Source organism: Ranitomeya variabilis, chromosome 6 (assembly GCF_051348905.1).
Source record: "Ranitomeya variabilis isolate aRanVar5 chromosome 6, aRanVar5.hap1, whole genome shotgun sequence".
NCBI lineage: Eukaryota > Metazoa > Chordata > Amphibia > Anura > Dendrobatidae > Ranitomeya > Ranitomeya variabilis.
In genome coordinates, this window is record NC_135237.1 from 496,136,778 (window position 1) to 496,151,030 (window position 14,253).

Below are 14,253 nucleotides of genomic sequence, written 5' to 3' on the forward strand. Positions count from 1 at the left end.
GTTTTGGTGCTTAAGGAAAAAATGTCCTCATATGACTCACATTCCAAAAAATATGAATCCACATTTTCTCTCCCCGCTAGTAGTCCGCATGACAGGGGTGCGGCATCAGATTCCATTCTTCGGAATCGCAGCAGGTGATTAATCACCAATGAATAGGGTGAGACTTAAAGGGGTTGTCCACTACTTTCAATTAACCCCCCAATGTATCCCCCCGGGGCCCCTGATGAATTGTGCAAATACCTTTTGTTGCCGTTTTTGCCTGTGAGCGGCGCTGTAGCGGCGGCTGAGTCCGGGTCACGTGACGCCCAGGCTGCAGCCGCCGCTTATTTCTGCCGACGTCACGTCAATTTCCAGGCTCTGCAAATTGACGTGACGTCAGCAGCAGGTGTGTCCCAGCCGCACAGTTAGCAATCACTCATCAAGAGTGACTGGGCTGTGGGCGGGGCTGGTGGCTGCCTGCGGGGCTGTGCTGGGGGCGGGCGGGGCTAGGCAGGGATGATGAAGGTGCGGGCGCTGGGGTCTGTATGTTCGTGCCGGCGCCGGTACTCTGCGTGCCAGCGCCGGTATGTAGGTACGGTGCCGGGGCTCTGCGCCGGCATGTGGGGGTGGGGGCCGGCGCCGGTATGTGGGGGCCGGGGCTCTGCTGCCGGTGCCGGTATGTGCTGGGTCTGCTGCGGGGGGTGGGGTGGTCTTTGGTGTGTGTGTGTGTGTGTGTCTCTCTGTGTGCAGGCATTGTCCGATGGGACTACAAGTCCCATCGGGCTCTGCCTGCTACAGTAACAGTCAGTGACACATTAGCCAATGATGGGACAGTAGTAGTCCCATCATCCGGCTAATGTGTTGAATGTAAAAAAAAACCAAAAAAAACACACATATACAGTACATACACACATACAGAACATGCGACGACATGCGCCATGCAACAACATGCAGCATGCGACGACATGCAGCATGCTCCATGCGACGACATGCTCCATGCGACGACATGCTCCATGCGACGACATGCACCATGCGACGACATGCAGCATGCGACGACATGCACATACAGTACATACATACAGTACATACATACAGACATACAGTACATGTAACAGAGATTACATACTCACCATCACTTGTCACTTTGATCCCCGAAGCCATTGTCATCTGTAAAAAATATTAAAATAATAAACAAACACTATACTCCCTGATCCGCAGAAATCCAATTAAAACGAGTGTCCCTCGACGATCTCCCGTGGAGAGCAGGAGCCTCTGCTGATGCAACCACTCTCCAGGGGCTCCAGGAACACAATGAGGGGAGGAAGGTATCCTTCCACAATGTATCCCCCACAATGTATTCCTACGCCCCTGTGAGAAAATAGTCCCTAGTCTCACTTTATGGCATGCTGTATGAGAAAGTTCCCACGCAGCTTTTTGCCATAAAGTGAGACCAGTGAACTTTAGTAACCTCAGTGATACACTGCAGGAGCCATTGCCTCCTGTCAGTGTCACTGAGGGTCCTATAGAGCGGTGACATCAACCCTAACCCTAACCGTAAACGTGACTGACATACGTGGCACTGACATACGTGGCACTGACATACGTGGCACGTGGCACTTACATACGTGGCACTGAAATACGTGGCACTGAAATACGTGGCACTGAAATACGTGGCACGTGGCACTTCCATACGTGGCACTTAAATCCGTGGCACTGAAATATGTGGCACGTGGCACTTAAATACGTGGCACTTACATAGGTGGCACTTACATAGGTGGCACTTACATCCGTGGCACTGAAATACGTGGCACTGAAATACGTGGCACTGAAATACGTGGCACTGAAATACGTGGCACTGAAATACGTGGCACTGAAATACGTGGCACGTGGCACTTCCATACGTGGCACTTAAATCCGTGGCACTGAAATATGTGGCACGTGGCACTTAAATACGTGGCACTGAAATACGTGGCACTTACATAGGTGGCACTGAAATACGTGGCACTGAAATCCGTGGCACTGAAATCCGTGGCACTGAAATACGTGTCGCGTGGCACTTAAATACGTGGCACTTACATACGTGGCACTTACATACGTGGCACTTACATACGTGGCACTTACATACGTGGCACGTGGCACTTACATACGTGGCCCCTCTCTAGGCTATTAATATCAGCCCGCAGCTGTCTGCGTAGCCTTTCTGGCTATAAAATATAGGGGGACCCCACGTCATTTTTTTGGGGGGGTCCCTCTATTTTAATAGCCAGTAAAGGCTACGCAGACAGCTGCGGGCTGATATTCATAGCAGGCTACAAATATTGGCCTCAGCCGTCGGCTTTCCCCCTCTGGCGCAGAAAATTGCTCGGGAGCCTGTCATGATTCTCAATGGCTAGAGAACATAGCCCAGCATATATAAGAACTAGCTCTTGGAAGATGGAATCTAAACTGACCATGAACTAAACCTGCCGCACAATTAACAGTGGCCGGGTAGCGTGCCTACGTTTTATCCCTAGACGCCCAGCGCCAGCCGGAGGACTAACTAATCCTAGCAGAGGAAAATACAGTCCTGGCTCACCTCTAGAGAAATTTCCCCAAAAGGCAGACAGAGGCCCCCACATATATTGGCGGTGATTTTAGATGAAATGACAAACGTAGTATGAAAATAGGTTTAGCAAAATCGAGGTCCGCTTACTAGATAGCAGGAAGACAGAAAGGGCACTTTCATGGTCAGCTGAAAACCCTATCAAAACACCATCCAGAAATTACTTTAAGACTCTAGTATTAACTCATAACACCAGAGTGGCAATTTCAGATCACAAGAGCTTTCCAGACACAGTAACGAAACAGCAGCTGTGAACTGGAACAAAATGCAAAAACAAACAAGGACGAAAGTCCAACTTAGCTGGGAGTTGTCTAGTAGCAGGAACATGCAAAGAAAGGCTTCTGATTACATTGTTGACCGGCATGAAACTGACAGAGGAGCAAGGTTATATAGAGACTCCCACATCCTGATGGGAACAGGTGAACAGAGAGGATGATGAACACAAGTTCAATTCCACCAGTGGCCACCGGGGGAGCCCAGAATCCAATTTCACAACAGTACCCCCCCCTCAAGGAGGGGGCACCGAACCCTCACCAGAACCACCAGGGCGATCAGGATGAGCCCTATGAAAGGCACGGACAAGATCGGAGGCATGAACATCAGAGGCAGTCACCCAAGAATTATCCTCCTGACCGTATCCCTTCCATTTGACCAGATACTGGAGTTTCCGTCTGGAAACACGGGAGTCTAAGATCTTTTCCACAATGTACTCCAACTCACCCTCAACCAACACCGGAGCAGGAGGCTCAACGGAAGGCACAACCGGTACCTCATACCTGCGCAATAATGACCGATGAAAAACATTATGAATAGAAAAAGATGCAGGGAGGTCCAAACGGAAGGACACAGGGTTAAGAATCTCCAATATCTTGTACGGGCCGATGAACCGAGGCTTAAACTTAGGAGAAGAAACCCTCATAGGGACAAAACGAGAAGACAACCACACCAAGTCCCCAACACAAAGCCGAGGACCAACACGACGACGGCGGTTGGCAAAAAGCTGAGTCTTCTCCTGGGACAACTTCAAATTGTCCACTACCTGCCCCCAAATCTGATGCAACCTCTCCACCACAGCATCCACTCCAGGACAATCCGAAGATTCCACCTGACCGGAGGAAAATCGAGGATGAAACCCCGAATTACAGAAAAACGGGGACACCAAGGTGGCAGAGCTGGCCCGATTATTGAGGGCGAACTCCGCCAATGGCAAAAAAGCAACCCAATCATCCTGATCCGCAGACACAAAACACCTCAAATATGTCTCCAAGGTCTGATTAGTCCGCTCGGTCTGGCCATTAGTCTGAGGATGGAAAGCAGACGAAAAAGACAAATCTATGTCCATCCTAGCATAGAATGCCCGCCAAAATCTAGACACGAATTGGGTCCCTCTGTCAGAAACGATATTCTCCGGAATACCATGCAAACGAACAACATTTTGAAAAAACAGAGGAACCAACTCGGAAGAAGAAGGCAACTTAGGCAAGGGAACCAAATGGACCATCTTAGAGAAACGGTCACACACCACCCAGATGACAGACATCTTCTGAGAAACAGGCAGATCCGAAATAAAATCCATCGAGATGTGCGTCCAAGGCCTCTTCGGAATAGGCAAGGGCAACAACAATCCACTAGCCCGAGAACAACAAGGCTTGGCCCGAGCACAAACGTCACAAGACTGCACAAAGCCTCGCACATCTCGTGACAGGGAAGGCCACCAGAAGGACCTTGCCACCAAATCCCTGGTACCAAAGATTCCAGGATGACCTACCAACGCAGAAGAATGAACCTCAGAGATGACTCTACTGGTCCAATCATCAGGAACAAACAGTCTACCAGGTGGGCAACGATCCGGTCTATCCGCCTGAAACTCCTGCAAGGCCCGCCGCAGGTCTGGAGAAACGGCAGACAATATCACTCCATCCTTAAGGATACCTGTGGGCTCAGAATTACCAGGGGAGTCAGGCTCAAAACTCCTAGAAAGGGCATCCGCCTTAACATTCTTAGAACCCGGTAGGTATGACACCACAAAATTAAACCGAGAGAAAAACAACGACCAGCGCGCCTGTCTAGGATTCAGGCGCCTGGCAGACTCAAGGTAAATTAAATTTTTGTGGTCAGTCAATACCACCACCTGATGTCTGGCCCCCTCAAGCCAGTGACGCCACTCCTCAAAAGCCCACTTCATGGCCAAAAGCTCCCGATTCCCAATATCATAATTCCGCTCGGCGGGCGAAAATTTACGGGAAAAAAAAGCACAAGGTCTCATCACGGGGCAGTCGGAACTTCTCTGCGACAACACCGCCCCAGCTCCGATTTCAGAAGCGTCGACCTCAACCTGAAAAGGAAGAGCAACATCAGGCTGACGCAACACAGGGGCGGAAGAAAAGCGGCGCTTAAGCTCCCGAAAGGCCTCCACAGCATCAGGGGACCAATCAGCAACATCAGCACCCTTCTTAGTCAAATCACTCAATGGTTTAACAACATCAGAAAAACCAGCAATAAATCGACGATAAAAGTTAGCAAAGCCCAAAAATTTCTGAAGACTCTTAAGAGAAGAGGGTTGTGTCCAATCACAAATAGCCTGAACCTTGACAGGATCCATCTCGATGGAAGAGGGGGAAAAAATGTATCCCAAGAAGGAAATCTTTTGAACCCCAAAAACGCACTTAGAACCCTTCACACACAAGGAATTAGACCGCAAAACCTGAAAAACCCTCCTGACCTGCTGGACATGAGAGTCCCAGTCATCTGAAAAAATCAGAATATCATCCAGATACACAATCATAAATTTATCCAAATAATCGCGGAAAATGTCATGCATAAAGGACTGAAAGACTGAAGGGGCATTTGAAAGACCAAAAGGCATCACCAAATACTCAAAGTGGCCCTCGGGCGTATTAAATGCGGTTTTCCACTCATCCCCCTGCTTGATTCGCACCAAATTATACGCCCCACGGAGATCAATCTTAGAGAACCACTTGGCCCCCTTTATGCGAGCAAACAAATCAGTCAGCAGTGGCAACGGATATTGATATTTAACCGTGATTTTATTCAAAAGCCGATAATCAATACACGGCCTCAAAGAGCCATCTTTCTTAGACACAAAGAAAAAACCGGCTCCTAAGGGAGATGACGAAGGACGAATATGTCCCTTTTCCAAGGACTCCTTTATATATTCTCGCATAGCAGCGTGTTCAGGCACAGACAGATTAAATAAACGACCCTTAGGGTATTTACTACCCGGAATCAAATCTATGGCACAATCGCACTCCCGGTGCGGAGGTAGGGAACCAAGCTTGGGTTCTTCAAAAACGTCACGATAGTCAGACAAGAATTCAGGAATCTCAGAGGGAATAGATGATGAAATGGAAACCAAAGGTACGTCCCCATGAGTCCCTTTACATCCCCAGCTTAACACAGACATAGCTTTCCAGTCGAGGACTGGGTTATGAGATTGCAGCCATGGCAATCCTAGCACCAAAACATCATGTAGATTATACAGCACCAGAAAGCGAATAATCTCCTGGTGATCCGGATTAATACGCATAGTTACTTGTGTCCAGTATTGTGGTTTATTACTAGCCAATGGGGTGGAGTCAATCCCCTTCAGAGGTATAGGAGCTTCCAAAGGCTCCAAATCATACCCACAGCGTTTGGCAAAGGACCAATCCATAAGACTCAAAGCGGCACCAGAGTCGACATAGGCGTCCGCGGTAATAGATGATAAAGAACAAATCAGGGTCACAGATAGAATAAACTTAGACTGTAAAGTGCTAATTGAAACAGACTTGTCAAGCTTCTTAGTACGCTTAGAGCATGCTGATATAACATGAGTTGAATCACCACAATAGAAGCACAACCCATTTTTTCGTCTAAAATTCTGCCGCTCGCTTCTGGACAGAATTCTATCACATTGCATATTTTCTGGCGTCTTCTCAGTAGACACCGCCAAATGGTGCACAGGTTTGCGCTCCCGCAGACGCCTATCGATCTGAATAGCCATTGTCATGGAGTCATTCAGACCCGCAGGCACAGGGAACCCCACCATAACATCCTTAATGGCATCAGAGAGACCTTCTCTGAAAATCGCCGCCAGGGCGCACTCATTCCACTGAGTAAGCACAGACCATTTACGGAATTTTTGGCAGTATATTTCAGCTTCATCTTGCCCCTGAGATAGGGACATCAAAGCTTTTTCCGCCTGAAGCTCTAAATGAGGTTCCTCATAAAGCAACCCCAAGGCCAGAAAAAACGCATCCACATTGAGCAACGCAGGATCCCCTGGTGTCAATGCAAAAGCCCAATCTTGAGGGTCGCCCCGGAGCAAGGAAATTACAATCCTGACCTGCTGTGCAGGATCTCCGGCAGAGCGAGACTTCAGGGACAAAAACAATTTGCAATTATTTTTAAAATTTTGAAAGCAAGATCTATTCCCTGAAAAAAATTCAGGCAAAGGAATTCTAGGTTCAGACATAGGTGCATGAACAACAAAATCTTGCAAATTTTGTACCTTCGTGGCGAGATTATTCAAACCTGTAGCTACACTCTGAAGATCCATTTCAAACAGGTGAACACAGAGCCATTCAAGGATTAGAAGGAGAGAAAGAGAGGAAGGCTGCAGTATAGGCAGACTAGCAAGTGATTCAATTATGAGCACACTCAGAACTAGAGAAAAAAAAAAAAAAAATTTCAGCAGACTTCTTTTTTCTCTCCTTTCTCAGCCAATAATTTAACCCCTTTTTGGCCGGTCAAACTGTCATGATTCTCAATGGCTAGAGAACATAGCCCAGCATATATAAGAACTAGCTCTTGGAAGATGGAATCTAAACTGACCATGAACTAAACCTGCCGCACAATTAACAGTGGCCGGGTAGCGTGCCTACGTTTTATCCCTAGACGCCCAGCGCCAGCCGGAGGACTAACTAATCCTAGCAGAGGAAAATACAGTCCTGGCTCACCTCTAGAGAAATTTCCCCAAAAGGCAGACAGAGGCCCCCACATATATTGGCGGTGATTTTAGATGAAATGACAAACGTAGTATGAAAATAGGTTTAGCAAAATCGAGGTCCGCTTACTAGATAGCAGGAAGACAGAAAGGGCACTTTCATGGTCAGCTGAAAACCCTATCAAAACACCATCCAGAAATTACTTTAAGACTCTAGTATTAACTCATAACACCAGAGTGGCAATTTCAGATCACAAGAGCTTTCCAGACACAGTAACGAAACAGCAGCTGTGAACTGGAACAAAATGCAAAAACAAACAAGGACGAAAGTCCAACTTAGCTGGGAGTTGTCTAGTAGCAGGAACATGCAAAGAAAGGCTTCTGATTACATTGTTGACCGGCATGAAACTGACAGAGGAGCAAGGTTATATAGAGACTCCCACATCCTGATGGGAACAGGTGAACAGAGAGGATGATGAACACAAGTTCAATTCCACCAGTGGCCACCGGGGGAGCCCAGAATCCAATTTCACAACAGGAGCCCACGTCGTTTTTTTCCGTTTTTTATTAAATTAAACGCTCATTAAGCCCTGTTTCACACTTGCGTCGGCACGGGTCCATCGCTATGCATCGGGCCGACGTACCGACGCACGTTGTGAAATTTGTGCACGTCTTGGGCAGCGGATGCAGTTTTTCAACGCATCTGCTGCCCATTCTGAAGTCCGGGGAGGAGGGGGCGGAGTTTTGGCCGCGCATGCGCGGTAGTAAATGGCAGACGTGACGGATGTGCCAACGGTCCGCCAAAACATGACGCATCCGTTGCACGATGGACGCGACGTGTGGCCATCCGTCGCGATCCTTCACTAATACACGTCTATGGGTAAAAAACGCATCCTGCGAGCACATTTGCAGGATCCGTTTTTTTCCCAAAAAGACGGATTGCGAAAAACGCAAGTGTGAAAGTAGCCTTATAGAAACATCGGCCTTTCTATTATATATCTATGGATATATCTATCTATAGATATATTTATCTATAGATATATCTATAGATACATAGATGTATCTATCCATATATTTGGCTGCTTTCACACATCAGGTTTTTGCCGTGAGGCACAATCCGGCGAGTTTTGAAAAAAACGGATCCATTTTTTTCCGACGGATCCGTCTTTTTCTCATAGAGTTTCATCCGTTTTTTGCCAGATCCGTCAAAAAAGCTGTTTCAGCCGGATGGAAAACACATACAGAGGAACGTTTTTTCTGTCTGGCGAAAAAACGCACAGCGACGGATCCGGCAAAAAAAGTATGAAACTGAGCTGTGAAATGATGAATCCGGCCTTGGAATCCGTTTTTTCATGCATGTTTCCATTCAAATCATGCACATTTTCCGTTTATTTACTTATTTCCAAAAACGGCATTAAAACCGCGCATAAACCGCACCAAAAAAAGCATAAAAACTGCACCAAAAACTGCATCAAAACTGCACCAAAAACTGCATCAAAACCTGGTGCAGTTTCGCAGTTTTGGTGCGGTTTTGATACAGTTTTTGGTGCGGTTTTGATGCAGTTCTTGGTGCGGTTTCGGTGCGGCTTTTTCCGCAGCATGTGCACAACAAGTCTGCGGCTCCCATAGACTTACATTGGTTGTGCTCTACACTGCGGATTTGATGCAATTCAGTGCAGCAAAAAACGCTGCGGATCTGCAATCAGATCCGCAACGTGTGCACACAGCCTTAGCATTTAGTGAACCTAGCCAAAAAGCCAAGCAAAAAACAAGTGTGGGATTGCACTTTTTTTGCCATTTCATTGCACTTTGAATTTTTTTCACATTTTCTGCTACACGACATGCTAAAACCAATGATGGCGTTCAAAAGTAGAACTTGTCCCGCAAAAAATAAGCCCTCACATGGCCATATTGATGGAAAAATTATGGCCCTGGAAAGAAGGGGAGCGATAAACAAAAAAAGCTCCAGGGGTGAAGGGGTTTAGAAACATGGATATGGACATATCTATGGAAATAGACATAGATATATCTGTATGTATGTATCTATCTATCTATCTATCTATCTATCTATCTATCTATCTATCTATCTATCTATCTATCTATCTATCTATCCATCTATCTGTGTGTAATGGAGTGTGGGTTGGACAAATGTAAAAGAGGAGGTTGGACAGAAATGACATCACAAATCTTTTTGAAGCTAGAGGAGGGCGAGGAGGGAGGGGTTTGGGTGTTTTTTGGACAGGGTGTGCCAGGTTCGGGCTTAGTGGCAGTGCAATGCATCATGGAACTTGTAGTATTAGAGCACAATGACTCAGGAGAAAGGAAGTTGTCGATTAACCCCATGAGAGCTGAATCCAGCACTAAAATGTGCTGCTACAGCATGATAAAAGGTAATATTGCTAAAATAAACACAGTAGATGTTTTCAGTGGCACATAATAGCAAGATTTATGAAAAAAAAAAAAAAAAAAAAGGTTATAGTAGTGGACAACTTCTTTAATTATACCAAACTAGAGATCTAACACAGCGTGCCAGGGGTGAAAAGAGTCCACAATAGTAATAAAATCAAAAACAAGACACCTCCGCACTGCTGCAATACGTTAGACCCTAATGTCTCTAACCCTTCTTAGCTGCTTATGGCCGTAATGATATAACCCCATATACACCTGGGTGCTGCATCCAAAAAATAGTTCACAGTGTACAACGATAGCAAAAGAAGTATGTGGACGGAGGTGTCTTGTTTTTGATTTTATTACTCTTGTGGACTCCATGCCTAGTTTTTTGTATGTCCGCATAAAATCATGAAAATTCTACTCCGGTTGATATCGTTGTTTTTTTGGATGCAGCACCCAGGTGTATATGGGGTTATATCATTACGGCTATAAGCAGCTAAGAAGACATTAGGGTCTAACGTATTGCAGCAGTGCGGAGGTGTCTTGTTTTTGATTTTATTACTATTGTGGACTCTTTTCACCCCTGGCACGCTGTGTTAGATCTCTAGTTTGGTATAATTAAGTCTCACCCTATTCATTGGTGATTAATCACCTGCTGCGATTCTGAAGAATGGAATCTGATGCCGCACCCCTGTCATGCGGACTACTAGCGTGGAGAGAAAATGTGGATTCATATTTTTCGGAATGTGAGTCACATGAGGACATTTTTTCCTTAAGCACCAAAACATTGGAGCATAAATTATTCGTCCGTTTGTCTCCACATCTTTCCCTGCCTAGTTTTTTGTATGTCCGAATAAAAGCATGAAAATTCTACTCCAGTGAGTGCGCTCCATACTTCTTTTGCTATCGTTGTACACTGTGAACTATTTTTTTGGGATGCAGCACCCAGGTGTATATGGGGTTATATCATTACGGCCATAAGCAGCTAAGAAGGGTTAGAGACATTAGGGTCTAACGTATTGCAGCAGTGCGGAGGTGTCTTGTTTTTTATTTCATACATCCGTCTCACACTCTGTTCTAACACTAGGATGTCTACAAATGAACATGTAGAAAAAGTCACAATTTGTGCCAAAAAATGCTCATTTGAAATTGAATTATTGATCTCAGGCTGTTAGCTAATATGGGACGTGTACTATTGTGCTTAAAAAAAGTTGCATTGATATTATTTACTGCAAATTTATCATTATGGTGCGGCATTGGATAGGTGATAATTGTTAGATGGTTCTTGACCCACTGCTGCAACCTCAAACGATCAACGGAACTGTATTATTTCCCCTCGACATGACTGGATCATGACTGGATCACTCTTGTCTCAAGACTGAGGCCTGAATGAATGGAGCAGTTTTTTGCACAGAAGTCCTTCCACTCCATTCTTAGTCTATGGCCGGGGTCACGCAAGCATAGATTCTCTAATGCGAGAGAATTGGATCGATTTTGTAAATGACACTCGCATCAAACTCTGACCAGAGTTTGATTATAGTGTAATTTGAATTTTTTCTCAAGCCAAATCGGTATGAGAGACAAAATACTGATAAGCAGTGCCCAATAAAAGAACATTAGTCTGAGTACTATCTGATAAACATCAGATAGCATTCGTCCGATGTACACGTCCGTGTGAGCGAGCCCTTAGGTACAGACTGAGAATGTAGCTGCATCGCTGATCGCAGGATCTTGGATCACTACATTCTAGCCAAAACAAAACCTAAGATAAAAATAAAATGTGCAAATATCCTGCAGTAAATAAATAAATAGTACATGAAAATAACATAGCGTACTTAGTTAACATAATTTTGTTCAAAAAAGTAAAAGCCATCCCACCATGTCACGGTGACTCTATTCGGGACAGTGCTAACCGCTAGTATTAAAATCTTACTATATGTCAAATGACATAAATGTGAATAAGGGACAAGCAGGACCGAGCCCCCGACTAATGGACACCCAGCAATGGGGAGCTATATAAATGTATTTTGCACATATTGTTTTTTCTTTTAGGCTTTGTCTGTTTAGAGTGCGGTAGTCGTGGGCGAGCTGCTGCTCCATGTCGTCCTGACACTTTATAGAAAAATTGTGTTCTAGTTCAAATGTGCCGACGCTTGTAGGGTGTGTTACTCACTTATAGATCGCAAGCCTCAGCTGTCTCAACATCTTCAACTTCAGCAGCCGCCGCACATGAATCGGGGGACACCCAGTTCGTTTCAATACACAGGAGTTTACTTGACAGTTCAATTGCATCAGATTGTAACACGCAGTATCGGGAACAACACTCTCCATTTCTTGTTTCCTTGGTACAGTACATTTCCAGCATTTCTATCTGTTCTTCCTGGATTATCCCTACATTCACTGATCCTGTCAGCCCCAAGGATTCCCAGTCCAGTTCCGCAGTACACTCGATATCCTTTACCTTTCCCACATACAGTTCCACATCCATCTTCCCCTGTACGGAAGGACTTGAGGTGCTCGCCATAGCACCTGTATCGAGACTTGAGCTCCGGACAGATTGTCCGCAGGCAATTCTTGTAAGGCCTCGCATCGCCCAGAACAATATGTACTCGCTTCCACTATCAGCCCATTGCATCTTCAACTTAACCTTATCACTCTAGCTTATCACTCCAACTCTATCCAGGAAGCAGAGTCCTGTCCCTATCACTAAGCCCTCCACCCTGTGGGCTAGTCCCAGCCCTGAACTTTATCTGCTCCTGCAGTCTTTTGTTGGGCAGATCTCCCTTACAAACACTATGCATCTTATAACAGTACACACTAAGCATAGTACGCTTGCAATGCTTATCACATTCTCTTACCCTATACATATTCTGCTCTGTACAATACACACTTTATGCATAGCTTTTACATTACCTATTACATTACAGAACAACAGGACATAGTTTACACTTCCCATGACACGATTGGGTTCTTCAGGGGCAGGAACACGACGGCACAGTGCACACCCTTTCACATGTATACCAACTTATATTCCAGTTCATCTCTAGGTTTTTATTCTAACCAGGGAGCGAGGTAGCAAATGCACCCCAACTCGTTTGTCTCTCTGCAACTGCAAGGACATAGGTTTCATATGGCGCATGACAGTAAGAGACTATCACTGATTTTATTTTGGGGAGCAAAAGCTTTAAATAATTAGGATTTTTTTTTTAATAGGTTGGCAAAGTAAACCAGCAGCTGAAGGCAATTATAGAAGCACTGGACTGCATCAAGGCAAAGGTGTGTTATGAAATGATGGCAGATAGTACGAGGTGTAAATACAAACTACAGTAAAAAAAAAGTGCTCATTTGAGATACCATGATATGGTGAAAAGAAAACAAAGAACAAATTGATTGTCCATGACAATTTAGCTCACTTGTCCTGCAGGCAGTAGCCACATCATGAATAGCATACAGTGCCTTGTGAAAGTATTCGGCTCCCTGGAACTTTTCAGCCTTTTCCCACATATCATGCTTCAAACATAAAGATACCAAATGTAAATTTTTGGTGAAGAATCAACAACAAGTGGAACACAATTGTGAAGTTGAACGAAATTTATTGGGTATTTTAAATTTTAGTGGAAATTAAAAAACTGAAAAGTGGGGCGTGCAATATTATTCGGCCCTTTTAACTTAATACTTTGTTGCGCCACCTTTTGCTGCGATTACAGCTGCTAGTCGCTTGGGGTATGTCTCTATCAGTTTTGTACATCGAGAGACTGAAATTCTTGCCCATTCTTCCTTGGCAAACAGCTCGAGCTCAGTGAGGTTTGATGGAGATCGTTTGTGAACAGCAGTTTTCAGCACTTTCCACAGATTCTCGATTGGATTAAGATCTGGACTTTGACTTGGCCATTCTAACACCTGGATACGTTTATTTGTGAACCATTCCATTGTAGATTTTGCTTTATGTTTGAGATCATTGTCTTGTTGGAAGACAAATCTCCGTCCCAGTCTCAGGTTTTGCAGACTCCAACAGGTTTTCTTCAAGAATGGTCCTGTATTTGGCTCCATCCATCTTCCCATCAATTTTAACCATCTTCCCTGTCCCTGCTGAAGAAAAGCAGGCCCAAACCTTGATGCTGCCACCACCATGTTTGACAGAGGGGATGGTGTGTTCAGGGTGATGAGCTGTGTTGCCTTTACGCCAAACATATCGTTTGGCATTGTTGCCAAAAAGTTGGATTTTGGTTTCATCGGACCAGAGCACCTTCTTCCACATGTTTGGTGTGTCTCCCAGGTGGCTTGTTACAAACTTTAAACAACACTTTTTATGGATATCTTTGAAAAATTGCTTTCT

General features: G+C 45.2%; 2 protein-coding genes across 2 annotated transcripts in view; one reads left to right on the forward strand and one right to left on the reverse strand.

Moving 5' to 3' along the window:
• Positions 1 to 14,253, reverse strand: part of LOC143782854 (E3 ubiquitin-protein ligase RNF31-like) — a 346,633-nt gene that overhangs the window by 122,710 nt on the left and 209,670 nt on the right. The window lies entirely within an intron of this gene.
• The window catches only part of LOC143782856 (carbonic anhydrase 3-like), a 30,042-nt gene that overhangs the window by 7,422 nt on the left and 8,367 nt on the right, over positions 1 to 14,253 (forward strand). Inside the window, exon 5 of the mRNA XM_077270775.1 lies at positions 13,131 to 13,193. Coding sequence (XP_077126890.1) covers positions 13,131 to 13,193 — 63 coding nt within the window. The remainder of the gene's footprint in view (positions 1 to 13,130; positions 13,194 to 14,253) is intronic.